Genomic DNA, 21,644 nt, shown 5'->3' on the forward strand with positions numbered 1-21,644 from the left:
ATTATATATATATATATATATATATATGTATGTGTGAGTATGAATATATACTCATATTCATGTGCATATATACACTCAGATACACACATTTTGAAATATGGAATCAAGTTTTAGATTCCAACTTGATTGAAATAATACTTTCAAAGCATTGATTAAAAGTTATAAAAGCATTTTTAATTTAAAGCAAAAACTAGTATTTTATTATTGTTTTCACGTCTTTATATATACTATTCAAATTAAACTTTTTTCTCCTCTCTTCTTTCTTTCTCTCTTTCTCTTTCTGTTTCTTTCCCCTCCCCTCCTTTTTATTTTTCACAATGCTGAGGATCAAACCCAGAGCTTCATGAATGTAGGGCAAAGGCCCTATCAATGAGCTATGCTCCTAGCCCCTATTCAGATTTGAAATTGCTTAATGCCACAAGTTTACTTTTTAAAATTATCCCTTGTAATCTTCTAATATTTCTTACATTTAGTTGTGGATTTTATGTAAAGGGGAAAGAAACCCCTTTGTTTTCTTTGGGTTTAAGAAAGTTATTTTCTAGACAAAAGTTTTCATTATCTACTAGTACTCTTTATTATGTTGATGGTGGGATTAATATGTTCAAACATTTTGCACTTAATTAATGTAGAGAGTAATAATTTATGTAAGTGTGGGAGTGTAGGAGAGAGATACTCTCATTGAACAGGTGAAGTAGCTATTTTAAAAAATAAGATAGAGCATAAACCTTAAAAGGTCTTTGCTGGCTGAGGCAAGTCCTCAGATGTCTTTAAATTTTGAATCTGAAACCATTCAACAGGGGTAGGTGTTTATAATTTGCAAAGAATGTTAAACTGGCATGACAGATTGTTTAAGTTAAATGAGCCTCACCTTTTCATCTTTTTAGAATTCGTTTTATGGCAGATAAATAGCTATCAATTTTTTTTTTTTGTCCCATGAAACCTAAGAGAGATAATACTTGTCAACATCAGTGCCTCCCAGTGATAGTAATTTTCAAAGGGGACGAAATAGGGGATAGGGATATCCTTGTTCTTTTGATCTGCCTTATAATTTTTATTGCATATTTGAATGCCTAATATGTATCAGGCACTACACTAGATGTTATGGAAAAAAATATAAAAACACAACCTTCTGGAGCTCATATTTATTGAGATGGAAGGCAGTACTAGATAATATCTTATAACAGACAAAACAATCCACATTATATGAAGATAAACAGCAAAGCCCTTGATATTCAAATCTTATCATTTTGGTCTGGAGCTAAAATTTTTAGCAATTTGGGATTATTTCATGTGACCTAGAGTTGATTATATCATGCTGTCATTATGCTCTATCCCTTTACTACCTTTTAAAAATCAGCATAAGCAGAAGACAGTGCCCAAGTGTTTTTTATTAAAGGATGACTAGCTTAGCCTTCTAGTTTCCCAATGGAAGTTAAAATTCTATTAAACAGAAAGTTTTCTTTAGCCGTGTCCAATATATTAGGAGATTTTGAAATACAAACATTAAATTTAATCAAGATAATTAATTTTAGTGATAACTCTTAGAAGTATCTGAGTAAATATTAATTATGATTAACTTCACTAAACTTAATCTTATCTGGATGAAGCATTTTCACTTTCTCCTTTACTTGATTAGCAGTTTTTTACATACAGTGAACTTGGTTTAGTCACCTTGGGAACGCTACTTCCCTGTGTCCTGAGGAGGTGCAGCCAGAAGAAACAGGTAGTGGAAAGGAGAGGGTACCTTGCAAGCAGCTTGGAGTAAACAGCAGAAGTTTCATTAATCATCTTTGTGGTCTTAAGAGTTTACTTAAAATTTTACCCGTAAAATGATGGACTGGACCAAATGACCTCTAAAAACACAGCCCCCCAGATTGCGTGATGTATGAATCTTATTTCTATGCAAGGACTTTACAAAGAAGGAGAATATTTTCTACTCCTTTATTGAGTATTAAAATTTCTTCTTTGGCATTTTCTACAAACTGTCTCGATCTGAGTTGCTTCGAGTGTTTTAATGGCTTTCACATATCTTTTCTGTAAACCTGATTATCTTGTTTTCTGTGGATTTAGTCCATATGTCCTAAAGGAATCTCAGATACTCAGTGAATGTAATGTATCTGTATTCATTAACAATGTCTGGGTTAGAATCTTAGCTAACCAAAGTTACTATTTTTTTTAAACATTCCTAACTTTTAAAAATCACCTAGTTCTATTAATGTTTCATTTCCTATGGTCTGCAAAATTCTTTTAATTTCCCTGTCTTTATCATTTTATCCATCTTGTTTTGATTACATCTTTGAGAATGCTACTGAAAAGTGTAGCTTATCTTTTTGTCCTCCATGCAAGAACATTGTAGTTTAACTTGAAAAACTCTGTAAAGACCCAAGATAGTATCTACACAGTGTTTCATAAAAGCAGGCTTCTCCTATGGTCTGCTGTAATTTTGTAGTGAATGACAGGCAAGATCTCAACCAGCAGACTTAGTTCCCTGGAAGGTATTTTGCATTTTTGTACTTTTTTTAAGGCACCGCCATCTACCCATTTTTCCTGTGCAGAAATTCTGTGGAGTGTTCTTCTTACTGTGTACATTCATTTAAGTATCAAAGGTATTCCAGACTTTACCTTTTAAAAATTCCCCCTCTCACATACACAGTGTGCTGGGGATAAAATCCAGCACCTTATGTATACTGGACAAGTACGTTGCCACTAAGTAGATCTCCCAGCTACTTTCCTGAAGTCCACCCCTCCCCTTACTAGATTTATTAGCCACTTGGATTTATTTATTTATTTTTTGCTCATGGTGTCTTTAAATTAGAGAGAAAGTTTTAATGTCAAATGTGTCAGTCTTTCATACGTGAAGATTTTGAATCTTTTTATGCTTTGTGTTTGTATCTTTATTTAGGAAGGAATTTATATGTGGTACACCATAAATGTAATATATTTTTTCATTAAATGAATTGTCATACCCATTACAGTAGGTTGAATAACCCATCTTTTTCCAACTGATTTGAAACACTTCTGCTATACTGAATTTCTGTTTATGAGTGTATATAATGTATATATTTTGATTCTTGTATATTTTCTCATATGCAATTCTTGTTACTACCTATATAACAGACATATGTATTCCTCATAGTTGATACACTTGTAGATGCTCTGTTCTAACATTAATTTCTTCATGTGCCATTACCAGGTTTTAGTTTATTCCAGCTTTATAGGTGGTCTTAATATCTGGTAGTTCAGGGCTTGTTATTGCTCTTAATTTGAAATTTTATTGGTCATTCTCACAGTTACGTTCCAAAAAAACTTTCACATTAAATTGGCACTTGCCTCTCCCATAATCTCCTTGGATTTCTATTACCAGATCATTATTTTTTTATTATGTGCTCTCAAAACTTTTAAAAATGACATTTGACTAAAACACCAGGTTTTCAAGCCATACTGTGAACATGAACTGACTGACCACAAATTTTAGCAAATATTTTTGACTTTTTCTTCCAAGGATGATATTTATTATATAGACCATAATTGGTAATTCTGCAGAATAAAGGTCTGACTTTTTAAAGTTTTGTTTAAGAATATTTTTTTAACCCTTCACAAATACAATGTGTATTACAGCTTCGTTGTGAGTAGATGGTACATTATGCCGTTAGGATAAACTCAGCCTCTGGAATAAAGAATAAAGAACATTTCTTTTGGCAGAGCCTTAGATTTCTAGCCCTATTAGTCTAATTAAAATTGATTACTCCTGGGTAGAAAATATCTGTAGACTATAAATGGATCTTAGGATTGAAGCTTTGGAAATGCATTTTTAATAATTTGGCAAGAGTGCAGGAAACACAGACTGATTAGACATGGCAACATTTTATGGCAAAATTACCATTATCACATGTAAGTTTCCATAGTTTTTTCTTACTTAATCTTAATTTGGCTGTCCTTATTTCTGAAAAGTTTTAATAGTTACCTTTCCTGAAAATATGAAATACTACTTGTTTTATTTTCTGCTCGTTAAATGAGAAAACAGTTCTTAAAAATCTTCAAGAGATCTTTTTAAAAAGGCCTTTTATTCAAAGCCTCAGTTATATACTCTTCAGTTTTTTCATCATTGCCTAGTCTTTCTCAGAATTTTAATCCCATTGATCCTTAAATTTGCTCTTTCTCGTGTTATTTTTTTCTTCCTCTTTGTTCAGTTTTCAGTCAGATCACATTTTGCTAGTTGAGCCTTTCATAATTAGATACATACTTTGAATTTCTCTTGTCTCTGTACTCATCTCTACAGCTTGTGTCTCACAATATCATATAAGCTCTTTGACAGTAGCCACTATGTGACTTGCACCTTCAAAAAAATCTGGCTATGTCACAGGCCAAGGTTGTATGGCTTCTGGCAGATCAACTCCTCTGAACATCTGTATAGTTACTGTGACAATAAAGACATGTAAAGCACCTGGGAGAAGAGCATAAACAGGGCCAATAGCAAGTGCCAAGTTTGCTTCTAGAATTCATACCTCCAACCAGTAGGAGCTGGTTGGTATTATGTACAGAAATTAGGGAAAGGCAGTAAATCGAGGATAGGATGTTAGTGCCTAAAGAAGGTCTTAGATAACTTGAAAAGACCAATGGTGGTGAACTTGTGGTTTCAGAATTTAAACCTACAAGTGTTAACAATTTTAAATCATATTTATTGAATGCTCATTATAGGTAGAGCAGTGTGACATGTGCAGTGGACTGTACGAACATGTGTATAAGGTACTTCCTGTCCTTAAGGAGGTAGTAGTAGTCTCATATTTAATGAGCTTAAAGATGAATGGAATGAGTCAGGTGGAAGTAAATCATGGATATGCAGGCAGAAGATTTCATTAAATTCAGCAAGAGTTACTTATATGATGCTGTAGAGATTTAGCTTTGCATCTTTTACAAAGGAATATATATAAAGAATCTTCAGGACATGAGACCTAAGTCGTTTCATGCTCAAGAGAAAACCTGTACTCTTATAATTAGATGCTAACCCCAGAAAGGAAGCAGTGGAGCTCTGGAGAAAGCAGCTCAGCAGTGGGTAGCCAGTAGGACCGAAGATGGAAGTTTGTAATTATGCTTTGCTACAGAAATTACTGAAATATGAGAAATGATTGGTCAGGCAGGTAGGCAGTTTGGTGTAGCTGCAGGCCCTTCCATTAAGGTGAAAATGTATAAATTATTTGTCCCTTATTTGTTTGTAAAACAAGCAGCGTGGACGTCATCAATTGGAAGTGGTTATTTCTGTCTGATGGACGATCTTAACAGATAAGCAGTTCTTTGCTATTACACTAGAGATTGAACAATAATCATTAAAATATAAACCTTCAGCATATCTTTTGGCTGATCATGGTTTGATTGGTAGATTTTACTTGGTTTGGAAAAGGACATTGAAAATTTTCTTTTGCAATGGCACATTTTACTTTTACCTCACAGTGGCCTGTTTTACCTATGGACATCTTAGTGGTTGGAGAATTATAGGTACCTGCATTCACAGACCTAGAAATAATTCGGTTCATATAAAACTTCAGAGGAGAGCTGGGGTATGGTGCAAGCATGAAGGTCTAGGTTTGATCCAGAGTACAGCCATCTTCACCAAAAACAGCCCAACATACAAAACTTTCAGAGAAAATTGAAGTTAGTGAAATGAGCTGCTGTAAAGTTAACAAATTTCTGGCGTCAGAACAGGAACCAGAATGCAAGCTTCCTATTTTCCATCCAGTACTCATTTCCTGCTGCTGTCTTTTAGGACTTACTGAAAACATAGTGCTCAATTTCTTAGAACTGTCACAGTAAATGAATTTCCTATTGGTTGGAGAGAATGCGAGAACACAGTAAACATTTTACATTTTTAATGATGTATTTGAGTACTTGCATTTTTTTTCTTATTGATCTGTGTATGACTGGTTATTGTACTTTAGTTCCTTTCTGACCTGTGTCAGTAGTTTACTTCTCATCCAGCGTTGTTCTAGTCTGAGGATCACTGTAATATGGTTAGGGAAGTGGAAGCATATCACACTACTTTTAATAGCTCAGTGGATAACTTAGTGAATGTAGCTTGTTTTTGGTACCAGGGATTGAACTCGGGCCCTTGCACTTGTGAGGCAGGCGCTGGAACCACTGAAATCCCCAGCCTGAATATAGGTTTTTATCTTTGCCCATAGGTGGTAATACTAGCACAAATTAACATGTTTTTCAAAATAGCCTGAGCCTTACCATAGTCTTTGAAATAGTATGTAGAATTTTATGTGTGTGGTACATTTTTTCCAGGAATGTCCCATAGTATTTATTTATTTATTTTTTCTAGTACTGGTGATTGAACTTTGGACCTTGCACTTGTGAGACAAGTGTGGTACCACTGTGCTAAATCTTCAACCCTGTTATATTTGTTTGTTTGTTTGTTTTGGTAACAGGGATTGAACTTGGGACCTTGTGCTTGCCAGGCAGGCAGCTGAACCACTGAGCCAAATCCCTGGCTCCCTGTTACATTTTTTAAAAGGGATACCAAAAGTGGAAAAAAAAAAAAAAGGTAATTAGATCCATAATATGGTCTCTTTCTGTCCATGTTGACTTAATCAAATTTTTGAAAGGTTGCATCTAGTGTTTGATGTCCTGTAAATAACAATCACTAAAAAGTAATGTATTGCATTCCCCAGAATATTGCAAGATCACACTGATTTCTCTCTATGCTTAGAGACCTTTTATGTTACTGTATGATCTACTCTACTTAAAAGTCCAAATTCTATTATTTCCGTGTACTGAGTGGGTTAAAGTTTTTACTGAGTGTGATTGGAAGATATTAAAAATGAATCTTAATAGATGTTAGAATTAGTCCCATAGAACCTAGATAGGAACATTTTTATGCTTTATTGTATTCTTATTGTATTCTTTTTGCGCACTTTTAGGACAGAAGCCAAAATTCCTTGTTTTAGTCAAATGTCTCCTCCCTCCCTGACTGTGCTTATGAAGCAGGTGCGGCACCACCGAGCTAAATCCCTGGCCCCTCCCACATCTCTTTTCTACTGTCAGTTTACCCACATTCTTCCCTTTCCAGACAAACTTATCTAAAACCCACAGAACCAGATTTAATTCAGAATTTCATAATTTTGGGGTTTAGAAAAGCATTAACATTATATACCAGTGATAGCGAACCTTTTAGAGACCGAGTGTCCAAACTACAAACCCAACCCCTGTGCCACCAGTGCTCCTATGTGTGCTGTTATCCAATGCTGGGGTGAATTGGCTCATGTGCTAACAGAAAGGGCTCTGTGTACCTGCTGTGACACTTGTGCTGTGACACTTGTACCTGCTGTGATACCACTGTTACATACCGTCTGTGTTAAAATAGCCCCTGTGCATCGTGGAGCAAACGGCTTCCTATCAAACACATTATTCTACCCTGAAATGTCTGGGTTTTTACTTTCAGTGGAATAGATAAGGATTATAGATAAATACCTTCATGTCAGTTCATGTCAGATTCTCTTTCCCAGACAACTTTAATAGTGCTTTTGGACAGTGGAGTTACAGATAAGAGGTAGTGGACATACTTCTGCTTCTGTTTTCCAACTTCTTTTTCTTGGTATCCCATTCTGGCTTTTATTTCCCTGACTTTTTTTCAGATGCCTTTTGCTAACTCTACTGGTGGCATTTATCTGAAGTGAGTATTTCATTTGGGGATGTTTTTCGTCTTACTTGACTGACAGGTTCTGCTGGTGCCAACTCCATCAAACACTCTTTTCCTTTGCTTCCTTGACATCACCCCTGCTGGCTCTCCTTCACCTTTCTAGCAGGTGTGTTGTCATCTGTCCTGTGCTTACTTGTTGGTATTCTTCAAGGCTTTGTCCTAGGGCCTCTTTCAGGTTTTTCCTCTATTTATCACTTTGTGGTCATAAGTTATGTCTTCAAGTACCAGTTATGTGCTCCTGAGTCACAGATATATGCTTCAGCTCAGAGCTCCCCTGTGAGCCTGATCAGTCTGCTGAACTGCATATGTGATCTTCCCTTTTAGAGATCTCCAATGTTCTGGATTTATAAAAACATCCTGATCTCCTTATTTTTCTACTCCCAAGCTGGTTTTCAGGTGTTACTCATTTATTTTATTCTCTCCTTTCTCTTTCCTTTTTCTACCACTTGCTTAGCTGATTTTGGCAGTATGCACTTCTGTGGGACAAAGATCAGGATCTTTGGTGTCTCAAGGTCCTGCATGGTTGGCCCTGCCTACCTCCCCTGCTTCAGTTCACTCCCTTCCATTTTCTCTCCTACTGTGCTTTCTCCTACAAGTTACCATTATGCAAGCTACTCTATCTGGAATGCTTTTCCAATGCTAGTCCATTTCTACTTCTTTTTTACATTTTAGCTCTCTCATATTCCTAGAGAAGGCTTTTAATTCATGTGCCCTACCAGATAGCATATATGAATCCTTCAACAGATTTAATTTTATATTCATTAATCATTGAATATGTTCTTCGTACTAGACTGTAAGCTGAGCATAAGAGCATTACATTTCTACCATTGAATCTAGCATATCACCTGTCACATAGTAGGCAAACAGTAATCTTTGCATGAATGCTGTAAATTAACTTATCTTTCTCAATTTACTTATTAATTTTTCTTTGCATTTACCACTGGAATACATGCAGTTTCCATAGTTTTATGTGGATCCAATCCTGATGGTACTTTTGAAATTATGAAGAAACATTTTTAAATATTCAGAGAATTAAATGTATAATGACCTAATAAATAAATTCTTACTTTAGCTCATAATTTAACCTTTGTGCTCTTAATTCATTTTGCTAGCTTGACTTCTTCCACTGTGTTGGGGATATCAGATATATTACCAAGTCTAGTATTAGGTGCGAGTAAGACATATTCAATGTTCCAGCGAAATTTGGCATACTCTCACCTTTTTCATCAGTTTATAAATCTCACAGGATTATAAATAGTTTAGCCATCTGCTAACTAACCAGACAGTTTTAGTATTGTGAAAGGGTGTGGTGGGAGAGGGAGGTAGAGGGTCTAGGTATAAAGTTAGAACAGGCTCTTTGCAGAAACCACTTTCTGACCTCTTAATACTGAAACTTAACAGTCAGTTCAAAATTAAGAAGAGATTTGGTGGAGGTTAAGCATAAGGTGAGTCCTGACAATAGGGAGTTTCCCAGAAGATGATAAAGTTTCTTTCAGCATTTATAGATAGATCACTAAACTTTTAATAGAAAAGGTATATATTTATAAAGACATGAGTTCTGTGAAAATTATCATTATCTATAATTTATATGTTATGTATTTCTAGGAATTTCATTAGCGTTTTATATCCCCTAATTAGGAAAATCAATAGAATCGCAGTCATCTCGAAGTGAATCTGAAATTGTGCCAAAAGTTACTAAAATGACTGTATCTGGAAAGAAGCAAACTATGGGATTTGAAGTGCCTGGGTAAGATTTAATCCTCTCCTGTCTTTTTTAAAATCAGCATCACTTGCTATTAGTCTATAAGAAAGATGATTTATTCCTGTTTTGCATAATATTATCTCTAGCGTTGAAGTATAACATGTCCTCAGAATAACAGTTCAAAGAGAAGGGGATGAGGAATTAGGCTTGTTTCTAGCCTTATCTATGTATATTTCTTACTCTCTATCACTTGTCAGTTTTTTTCATGTAAACAATTTACAGCTACTTTAACATTAAAAAAAACCCAAAACCTAAGTTAATTGTTAGACCACTAGGTGGCACAGGGTATAAGTATGTTTGGGAGTTGCAGTTTTGTCAGTGAAATAGTCATTATCTTTCCATATTGAATAAAATAGATTGAATAAAATTAATCATACCTAGGATTTGAGTATCTGTGAAAAGTGGTAGTGAATCATACCTGAGTAGCACTTTTTTTTATTTGACTCTAGAATTCTTCCAGTTTTTATAGACAAGGGAAGTAAGTTACTTGAGTCTCAAAGACAGTTTAGAAACATTACCTTTTAACCTCTTTAAAAACTTTTAAGATTTTTCAGTCATCCCTATTATTTAAAAGTTATATGTATGTTGTCTGCCAAAGATGAACAATGTTATTAAATATAAACATTGGTGAAGTTTTTATAACTTTAAGAATGTAAACTCATCATCCTTATTTTCTCTCCCTTAAAAACATTGTTTTATCTAAATTAATGGGAGTATCATAAGTTTAGGAAGGAAAGAATCTTGATCCCCTAGCTTAGTGATGGTGAACGTTTTAGAGAGAAAATGCCAAACTCCAGCCCAAAACCCACTAATTTATCTTGAAGTGCTAATGCTGTAGTTATACCTGAATATTGAGGTTTTAGTGTAGAGAAAAATGACAGTGCATTAACATCTTTTGTCTGAAAAGAAAAACACAATAGCATGTGTGCTGTTGGTTCCCCAACCCTGACCTAGATCAATTTTTGGATTTTACCATAGTGAAACTTTGTTCATTTGATTTCAGATTCAGAGAGGGAAAGGACTTCATGTATAGTAAGCATTCAGTATATATTAGTAGTTAAATGATTGCATGAAAGAAAATTTAATTTTTGTATGAGTAACTATTAATTTGAATTATGATTTAGTTACAGAAGTTGTATATCTTTTTGCCTCTGAATTAGGGTTGAGCTATCATAAATACTCTTTTTATCTTTAAGCTTTTGAATGCTGTTTAATCCTTTTATAGGAATATTTCCATTGAGAAAGAATAATGAATAGAATTCACAGTTCCTGTTGTAAGAGTTTTATAATCTTAATTCAAAAGGTTTCATAAGTTTTAGACAGCAACATGGAAATGGATTTGAATTAATGTACCACATTAAAAGTAAATGCAGAATTCTCTAAATAAATCATTATAAAAATAATGGATAATAAATGATCGAGAAATTTAAGTATTCAAGCTGGGCATGGTGGCACATGCCTGTAATCCTAGTACTCAGGAGGCTAAAGCAGGAGGATCATGAGTTTAAGGCCAGCCTGGACGATATAGTGAGTTAAAGGCTGGCCTGAACTATATGGTGAGCTGCTGTCAAAACAAAAAGAAAATACTAAATGCAAGCAAATAATTACTGAAATTCAGCTGTGTACTTTACAAGTGCAATACAGGCCTTTCCAAATTTTATGACTGTATGCTTCATGAGGACAGGGACCATTAATATTCTTCATTATATTACTTTAACAGGGTAGTCATTTAAATATTTATTGAGCAGAGCCCTTAGGGAAATAAAAATAATTATACAAGGGCTGGGGATTTAGCACTTGCCTTGCAAGTGCAAGGTCATAAGTTTGATCCTCAGTACCAGAAAAAAAAAAAAAAAATTTAGAAGTAGTATAAAAGTAAAACACCAACATTTGATGTGGCATCTGGGAGAATTCATCAGAATATGAGAATTCTATTTAATTTGATTGAAATACTCAGAAGTACTTGTGCTCAAGGTCAAACAAGCTATATTTTTATAGGATCTTTTTGAGATTTATAATAGGGCTAATAGGCTGTTTTGGTTTAGTCTCAAGAATGCTCACAGAATGATAATGAATCACTTTTTTTTTCTTCTTCAGTATTGGAGATTGAACTCAGGGCCTTCACATTGAGCTACATTCCCAGCACTTTGAATTTTTTTTAAATTTTAAGACAGGGTCTTGCTAAGTCACTTAAATTGCCCTGCCTGGGCTTGAACTTGGAATACTCCTGCCTCAGCTTTGCTGGGATTATTTCACCATGGCTATACTTTTGAGTTAAGATTTCAGCATTATACGTTTCTATATAATTTGATTTCCAATGGTACCTTTTAAAAAATACAAAATAATTAATATTGTTAAGGACTTTTGTATCTGCAAAAGTCAGTAGCTTAAGAATCAATCTTGCTGTGCCAGGGATTTTGTTCTATGGTGTTGTGGCTGCCTTGCAAATGCAAGGTCCTGAATTAGATCCCCAGTATCAAAAAAAAAAAAAAAAAAAAAAAAAAAATCACTCTTACCAAGTGTGGTGAATCACACCTGTAGTCCCAGTGCTCTGTGTCATCCCAGCACTTAAGAGGCTAAGGCAGGTGGATCATAAATTTGAGCCAACCTAGACTACATAACAAGACTTTGTCACAAACAGACAAACACAACCTTCTCAAAAATGAGTCAAACAAACAAACAAAAATTAGTCTTGTTTTTCTTCGTACTACGGTATACTTTGCTTGATTCTGAGGTTTCATAGGTTTAGTACTTACTATATCTAGTCATTAGAGTCTAAGCCTTTGAAATAGAGTTTGGCTGAATGTTTGCTAAATATATTTGTTACTTGAAATGATAATTGAATATGTAGCATATCATATATAGATAAACAATTTTAAGGTTAAAATAGTTTTAAAAACTACAAATTTGGTTTTTATTTCATTTTTGGGGCAATACTGCATATGGCAAAATTTTAGTATTGACAAGATCATCACTGAAAGGACATGGATTAAAATATAATTTTAAAATAGATATAATTTAATGAAATAACTGGCAATCTGATTTATTAGCAAGCAAAATACTGAACAGATTTAATTCAAAATATTGAACTTGGGTCCTTGTGCTTGTGAGGCAGGCGCCAGAACCACTGAGCTAAATCCCCAGCCCCTGAAAAACAGGTTTTTAACTTCAGCCATTTTGGAACTTTTTGGAGTACAAACAATTTTTTTTTGTTTAAATAGGGATGCAATAAGCATAGTATCTCAAATTATTTTAAAATATAAAAAAGTGTGTAAAGACTCACATTCATAGAAAATACGTTACGTTTGCTTGAAAACCAAAGCACACCAAATAAAAAAGAACCTTTAAGAGAATTTAGAATTTCTATAAGCATAAAGCATGCACTGAAGATCTATTTCTGCCCATAAATATTTTTTAAAGGATAATGTATTACTTAGAGGGAACAGAAACCATAAAAAACCCATTTTTTTCCCTAGTATTAAAAATTGTAAAAATATCCCTAAAATATATGTAACTATGTATGTTGCTGAAGCGAACACAAAAAACAAAAAATGTGTAAGTAGAAATGGTCGCAGTATTGCATATAGAATAAAATATACTTAACCTCTTAAATTTAAATTATGGTCTTCTAAGTAACTCTACAAGAAAGAGTAAACATATATTAATGTATTAAATATTCTACTTTTAGGAAGGTTCTTTAGAAAAACAAAACAAAACAAAAAACTAGTCATTTTATAATGTTAGATAAGGTTACAAAATTAGACCAGAAAACACTTAAAAAAAATTTAACTTATTCTTTCATCATACAAGTCAGTGATTATAGGCCTGAACTTAGAATGGTCATTTTAAAACTTTATTTTTGAGAATTTTCAAATCTTAAAAGATTGACTTTTATTCCATAATACACATGTTTTTACTAAGTGTACACTTACCTAAGGTTGATTTCTAATTACTTTGGTCGCTTCCCTCCAGCACTATATATTTTTTAACTTAGTTTTATTGGTACATTTAAGGTATACAATGAAATAATATTCATCATTGGCAATTTGTACCTTTACTTAATCCATCTTGGCTGTAAAATGATTTTTATTTTTTGGTACTGAAGGTCGATCTCGGGACCTTGGGCTTGAGAGGCAGGCCAGTGGCATCACTGAGCCAAATCCCTGGCCTTAGCACTATATAATTTTAATGAATTAATTTGCCGCTTACTAAAGATTTACTTGAAAGGGAGTGCTATACTGAAAGTGAGCGAAAAGCAAAACTTTACTGATACTTAACTGTAATGACATGGTCAGGTCAGACCTGTGTTTTGTGAAGCCCTTATGGTGCCTAGTAACACCTTCAAGGGCTGTTTGGTTTGGTAGCTGAACTGAACTTCAAGGCCGTGTCCATTTGAACTTGGGTCCTTGTATTTGCGAGGCAGGTGGCGGTCATGGTTTGATTTTAGAACTAGCTGTGGACATTCAAATACATATTCTCATTATAGTCTGAGTTTTATTTTACTTAATTTATTCTATTAAAATTCTTAAAAAATATGGAGAGACTTTCCACATACTAAATTTTTATTCCCTATTAGTTCATTATGGAGCTAATCTAAGCATTGCTAAAAAATGAATGCCTAATTTGGTTAGTGGAGTTGTGGAAAAGCACAATAAGAAGAAAATGGATGTGAAGCTTTAGTGAAGTAAATGTAACTAAGATGTCTCTTTTCCTGAGGCATAGGATGAAGGGATAATGTTGAGGATATTAAACTCCTGGGAGGGAAAAAGTAATCTTTTTTGTTAACAGGGGCCAAGTCAGAAATCTGTTCTTCTTACACTTTTCCATTACTACAGTCTTAGGTGATTATTACAACTTTCTGTGTGTAGTTTCTCTTTGCCGGATATAATTAACTTTGTTCTGAATCTTACAATTTAACTGACTTTTTGCCATCATCATTAGCCAGGGCAAAGATAAATTAAGCTAGATAGTGTTGTTTCTGTTTTGTTTTAGACCTTTACTAAGTTCTAAGCTTTTGGATGTAATGCATAGTTATTTCATTTCTATGCTTTATTTTTTTCCTCAACATTCAGTGCATGTTGGAGTTTTGAATAAATCAAATGTTTGTTGAACTATGCATTAAAACACTTCTAAAAATTATTAAACTATTGGGGCAACCCATTTTCTCGTCCCCCTCTGTCTCTTTTAGAAGCTATCTTTCTCTCCATAAATTTTTCTTACTCTTAAAAAAATATTAAACTATAGACATTTAGAGATATTTCTCTTAAAGCTTAATATTTGAGAAAAAAAGAACATAGTGTGTCCTGTTGGAAAGATGAGTTAGTGTTGAAACTAACTTGTCTCCAGTAACACATTTGATATAAATTTTACAAAATATCTCCTTTATGCCATATGCTTTGATAGGGTTGATTATAGAACCAAGGCTATGGTTTTTAATTTTTAAATTTTAGTTATTTTACAGAATATGTTTTTCTTAGGTTTTGGTAGATTTTTTCTCCTGGGATCTTCAAGTCTGTATTTGTGTGGTGTGGGTTTTACTTTCTAACAGACTGTAGCCACTTTGCAGAGATCATGTTTGTCTAGAAACTAAAGGATTAAAAAGAGATCTTCTGTGAGCTCCTGACACTGTAGGGCATCAGTCAAGCTGAGTTCAAGGACTTCTTTCCTGTCTGCCCTCTGTAGGGTAACTGCTGAAGAAAATGGTCATATTATTCAGACACCTCAAAAAGGACCTGCTGGTGAAGAGACTGGCATTGCTTCTTCTGATGTTCTTGAGACCTCTACTAGATCAGCTGTTCCTCCCCACTCTAGTCAAGCAGAAGAGCAGAGTTCAACACCAACAGTAGTGAAAAAGTCTGGCAAGCTGAGGCCACAGGTAGATGTGAAAGCAGAGCTGGAGAAGAGGCAGGGCGGCAAGCAGCTCCTCAACTTGGTGGTCATTGGTATGTCCTTGCTGCCCTGAACTGTCAGGCAGCTCTGCTTTACCTTGGCTTTCTATGGAGGGATGGAAACGCTGAGTTCCTACACAGGTGCAGTTGAAGTAAAGCAAGGAGATGTTGCATCATAATGCTTCCGGGTCACCCTGGGTGACAGTGCCAAGTTACCAAGGAGGTCATCTGACTTGGTTTGTGGTATTTCCATTTTATGAACATTTTAAAAATGGCCTGTATTTCCAAAGATCAGGGGAAATTGTCCCATTCTAAAGAGATGATCTTTTTTTCTTTCCTATTTAGATGTTTTAACTGTCATTTGATAAAAATTCATATTGATTACTGTAAACACTGTCCTGCATTATTGAATCACAATTCATTCACTCAGTGTCTCAGTGTGAACCTCATCTGGAAATGTACCTGATACTAATCTTAAATCAATTTTCCTTAGGTCATGTAGATGCTGGGAAAAGTACTCTGATGGGCCACATGCTTTATCTCCTGGGTAATGTGAACAAAAGAACTATGCATAAGTATGAACAAGAGTCTAAAAAAGCTGGCAAGGCTTCGTTTGCATATGCATGGGTCTTGGATGAGACTGGCGAAGAAAGGGAAAGGTAGTCACTGTATTTCAATATTTTCAGTTTAAAACATGTAATATAAAGTATGTAAAACATACCATGAAATGCTTTAGAAAAAAACCTTAATTATCAAGGAATTATTTTTATTGTTTTTTTCATTGTAATTACATATTTCTGTCTTATTTCTGTGAGGCTAGTTAAAAGAATATTCATCAAAAACAAGATAAAATAGCAAGGAATAAAGAAGAACAAACCCTAAAAACCTGATTATTCTATGGGAGAATTTTCAGTTTTTAGTTCCCTAAGTGATGTTTCTTACCTTGATTTTGAATTGAAGATATGAGTAAGACTTTTAATCTTCTATGAGGTTATAAAGGAAAAGTAACTCTGTAGTAAACTGTTTTCCAGCTGAATTCAAAGTGATCAGTGAATCAAAATACCAGACTTATTCAATTTTGTACTTTTATGTTTTACGTTTTTATGAGAGTGAACAAAGGAATAATGAAACCTGTGTCCTTTGTCTTTATATCTAGTCAATTCTTTTTCTGTATCTATATCTGTGTTTACAACTAATTTTAGAAGGATTCTGTCAGGACAATGTAGGTTCTCTACATAGCTGTGGCCAAGGAATAATATTTCTTTTGAAGTCTTTAAAGTGCCAATATTTATCGTGTTAGGGCTGTTAAGGATGGAGGAACCAAAAGGACACTGTAACAATTAAGTGAAATGGCAGATCTGCCAACTGTGTCAAACATAACTAACAACCTGTGAAAGTCCTTCTAAATTATACTTGTCTGCATTGTTATATATAGTTCTCAGTAGAGCAGGCCATAATATTCATTAGATCTCCTGATAAATAGGAATTTATTGTGGTCTTTTTTTCCTCCTTTTAAGTATCTTTTTATCTCTGTGTAATATTACAAACTTGGTTTTCATACTGGTAAAAGTTAGCTGGACAGTTGCCCATTTTTGGAAAACAATGGAATTTTGTATATTATATGAATATTAGAAACTAAATAATTTTCACCTACCTGCTTAAAAAAGCAGCTTATTAAAATATATAATGTTTTAATTTTCTTTTTGCCATCTGGTAAATAGAGAAAGAATGAGAACTGTATGATTTTAAGTTAGAATGGCTTGGTTGAATTTACTTAATATATGAGTTGAGTGGAAAGTAAGCTAATTATCTGTTTGATTCCTATAATGATCAATCATTTTAGCTTTTAGAGTACTACATATACTTGGCTATTATATTTTTTGCTGTTGCGAATTCTCTGTTCAGCCTCATATAATTTTTATAGCATTTTTTCATTACATACGTAGCAAAAGCTTTTAGGTATATAATAGAAATTCTAGCTCACTCTGTATTCCTGGATAACATTTTAAAATATTGTATGTTACTTACTCCACTATATTAAATATTTGTAAATTCTATATTCTTCTTGGATGTTGAAGAACAAAAACTAGCAGACTGACATTTTCATATTCTTTGTTACCAGTTGAGACCAGAGCTAGTTCAAAAGAATATCCTTAGGTCAAATAATTCAAGGAGGAGCTCAGAATATGTCTTGGTTTGTGACTGTTTTGAGGTTGCCCTGGTCCCTAGATGATTTACAAGTTATTAAAAAAATCAGGCATCACTTTTGTGAACTCAAATGACTCATAGTTTCAGATTAAACTCTGAGGACTTGGACCAAGGAAACCCACAGTTATTTTATTGCTTGTTGAGTTCACTGCTGTAATTGTTGGGACTTTTTTGATAGCAAAAGGGAGTAAGTACTATTATTTGTTACTTGGGATGATCCTGGGACAAACCTAGTTTTTCCATAAATGATTTTTCTTTCTAAATTTCCGAGGTTTCAAATGACTCTGTTTTCTTGTAGACTTTCCTTGAACTTTCTTATAATCTGAATCTTTATTTTTGTGGCTGAAAAGAGGTACTGTGTTGGTCTCCAAGAAGAATGAAATGGGACCTGCTACTCAGTGCAATTTTTAAAAAATTGGGGATCTCCCTTGGTAGCCTCCTATTTTTTAGCTATGTAACATATTGATCAACTTTACAAATGAACATTTTATTTGTATAATTAGTGAACCATAAACAGAACATGAGGAAAATTCTTCTTTTTTTTTTTGGTACCAGAGATTGAACTCAGGACCTCGGACTTGCCAGGCAGGCGTGGTGCCGCTGAGCCACATCCCTAGGCCTAGGAAAGTTATTCTTGATAGTGTTACCTTTCACTTGATGTTTTCTCATTGCAGTGTTTATTTTTCTCCCATCTAGAAATGCCTAAAGATGTACAAAAATTAGGAAATGGAAAATACGTATCTATCATTTTGATTGAATTCTTGCTGCTTCCACAACTTTGTTTTAAAGCTATATGGGTATAATTCTATTATAGCAGTAGTTCCAGACTTGGTTGATAGCTTACTTACTCAAAATAATGGCCTGTATAATAACATTCCCATTATTACTTAAGAATTTAGATTCATTTAGCTTATTATTAAATAATTTAACCTATATTTGATTATTATTTTAATGCTTTTTAACCATTTTATGTTTTGTTTAAGGGGAGTTACAATGGATGTTGGTATGACAAAGTTTGAAACCACAACCAAAGTTATTACATTAATGGATGCTCCAGGACATAAGGATTTCATTCCAAATATGATTACAGGAGCAGCTCAGGTGCCAGATAAGTTCCTTATCTATAATATATACAATGCACTAACTGTACATGCATTTCTTGATGCTAAGGTTGTAATTCTAGGATTTTAATATTTTAAATTAACAATTTGAACTTTTAAACAGTTTGAAAAAGTCAAGAAATACTGTTTTTCGTGATCTCTACTTTATAAAGCCTTTGTCAGGGTATTACAGAGAAAGAACTATAAAGTTTGTAAATTCCTTGTAGATAAAATATTTAATAAAATATAGCTTTTTGTTTCATTTATTGAGAGTGACGGTTTCAAGATCTGCCTTATTACTCTTAATTCCAGTTCTATGTTTTTTTAAGGAGGTATCTGTGCAGAAATAATAAAGCTTACATTCTGTACCCCAGTGATTTATTTACTTTCTGAAGTAATAATTATTTAAACGTTTATTTATAGAAGAAAAAAAATGCACATTAAAACTCTAGAAGTACCATTTACCATCAGTCAGTCTGGCAAAGATCAGAAAGCTCCCAAAAACATGGACAGGTCTCATCCATTGCTGATGTGATGACTGGAGCTGCCTTCTCTACTGAGGGCAGTTCCGGCTTTAGATAAAAGAAGTGAATGCTTTTGTAAACTGTCATGGTTCTTAACGAGGATACTGAAAAACTATCAAAAATATATTACCTTAAATAATACAAGGAAAACAACACTATATAGGGCATTGGTTTCTTTCATAATGGATGTGTTTTGGGAAATACAAAGAGTTTAAAAATGTGACTTTGTCATGTATCAAAGTATGACCTCAAGCAGTTGATCCAGGGTTTCACTCATTGAAAAGGAATATTAATATGAACATTTGTGTACCTGGAAAGCAGAGTATATTTGAAAATAAACAGGAAATATTTGGTTTCATTTTAGAAAGTTAGTATATAATTTTAGAATATTAAGATTCATGGACTGAATGTTATAAAAGGTTGAAATATAATTACCATTGTTGATTGTTGATTTAGTACTTAATATGGATCAGACACTATGATATGTAAAGTATACATTTAGTGCAATATAATCCTTATAAGCAATTCTATGAGGATATCAACCCCATTTTAATACCTGTTTTACTATATGCCTATTTTGTATATATTGTCCTCATTGCATTTACCACAGTATATAATATAGTTTTAATTTCTCTTTGTCTTTTTTGTTTACCAAAGTATATAATGTAGATTTAATTTCTCTGTACCTTCTTGTATGTATTTGTCTATGTATACATGTGTATGCATGTATTTTTAATTCCTTGCATATTTATTGAGTGCTTGCTGTGTGCAAAATATTGTGGGAGGCAGTGTGGTGATGTATTAACTACAAAGCACATTTTTTTTTCCTCATTGAGTTTATTAGTACATTTTAGGTATATAGTACAGTTACATTCATTATTGGGATCTTGTACCTTTACAGGAAGGGTCTTGGTTCTCATTTTTTCCCCTTGTCCCTGCCTGCCCTTCACCCCTACAAAGCACATTTTGATAGTTTAATGGGAGAAGAAAACATGAGAAAAAACAGAGTAAAATGTTTTTGAAATCTAGAACCCAAGAATCCAGAGTTATCAGAAAGATCATTTATTCTAAACTTCTTACAGAATTAGGAAAGTATTTTAGATTATCTAATTGAATTCCATTATATTGAAAATATGTAGGGCCTGGGATTTAGCTCAGTGGTTCCGGTGCCTGCTTTGCAAGCGCAGGGACCCGAGTTCGATCCCTTTTACCAAAAAAGCAAAAAACAAACAAACCAAAAAACAGACAAAAGAAAATATATAAGCCTTTGTGCTGTTAAAGACAGGGCTACTGCATAGAAAATATGAGAAAATAATAGTGAAATTTCCCAGCAGTTTCTTGGAAGATTAGGTAGAACACTAATGGCATTAGGCCTCTTAATACCAATTCAGTGAATTCCTGGTTTTAACCTAAAAAGGTAAATTTTACACTTATTAGCAAAACCAGATGAGAGATTTACAATTATAGGTCCTAGGAGTTAAGAACTGGGTCTTTTATATAGACATAAATATAGTTTATATAACCATATAACCCCTTCTCCCCTTGTGTTTCTGTGAAGTAAATTGATATCATACACTTGCCTGAAGTGTGAGACTTATTTGTGACTGTAGGTGTGAACAAAAGAGCTACTTTTCAAGTGGATTGTCCCAGTGTATAGTGGGTTTTTTTTTTTTGTACCAGGGATGGAACTCAGGTCCTTGAGCTTGTGAGGCAGTCACCAGAACTGCTGAGCTAAATCCCCGGCCCTTCCCAGTGTATAGTTTTAACTGAGAATCTTTCATTAAAAGTACTAGATATCCTTGAAGAAATTAGAATTCAGCATTATGAGTCATAAAGGATTAAAAGTAGAAGTAAAGCAGGAGTATTTGAGTAATAAGAGGAAAAGAAATAATAGTGTGTATTGCCCCACAGACCAAAGGGTATGGAAGATACTCTAGTTTAAATTATGAAGATCAGCTATGACTATGTAGCTACTCAATTCTTGACTTGATTATTTTATTTCCCAATATGTGAAGATTAGAGGATAATATACATCTTTAAAAACTGGAGAACAAAAGCATACTGCCATGGAGGAAGCAAGAAAGAGAAAAGCTCTTGTAGACTTTGTTGAGACCAGAAGGCCAGAGCACTTAATGATGTTAATGGAATATCAGAAGACCCTTGAGAAAAAGTGATGCTTAGTCAGAGATAGCTAGTGAGGGGAATGCAGTGACCTGTAGCTGTTGTATTCTGGATTATAGAAAAGATTTCTTTGAGAACAGCTATGCACTCAAGGGAAAACTTGAAAGGGAATCTGAACATATTTAGAATAATATTTTGACAATGCACGAACAGAAATAACTGATAAGAATGAAATGCAATCTCCTGCTTATGCAATAAATGCACAGTGAAGCACATTTTTATGGCCTGCATTCACCAGAATCGAATGGAATCCCATAAAGGACCATTGACACAAAAAAAGTGAAA

At 33.9% G+C, this 21,644-nt stretch overlaps 1 protein-coding gene across 2 annotated transcripts in view; it reads left to right on the forward strand.

Moving 5' to 3' along the window:
- Nucleotides 1-21,644, forward strand: part of Hbs1l (HBS1 like translational GTPase) — a 78,133-nt gene that overhangs the window by 36,523 nt on the left and 19,966 nt on the right. For both annotated transcript variants that reach the window (XM_010626538.3, XM_010626537.2), the window contains exons 5-8: nt 9,335-9,443; nt 15,141-15,400; nt 15,840-16,005; nt 18,538-18,655. In XM_010626538.3, coding sequence (XP_010624840.1) covers nt 9,335-9,443; nt 15,141-15,400; nt 15,840-16,005; nt 18,538-18,655 — 653 coding nt within the window. The remainder of the gene's footprint in view (nt 1-9,334; nt 9,444-15,140; nt 15,401-15,839; nt 16,006-18,537; nt 18,656-21,644) is intronic.

This window comes from Fukomys damarensis, unplaced genomic scaffold (assembly GCF_012274545.1).
Source record: "Fukomys damarensis isolate Sample0158 unplaced genomic scaffold, DMR_v1.0_HiC HiC_scaffold_14, whole genome shotgun sequence".
NCBI classification, from domain to species: Eukaryota; Metazoa; Chordata; class Mammalia; order Rodentia; family Bathyergidae; genus Fukomys; species Fukomys damarensis.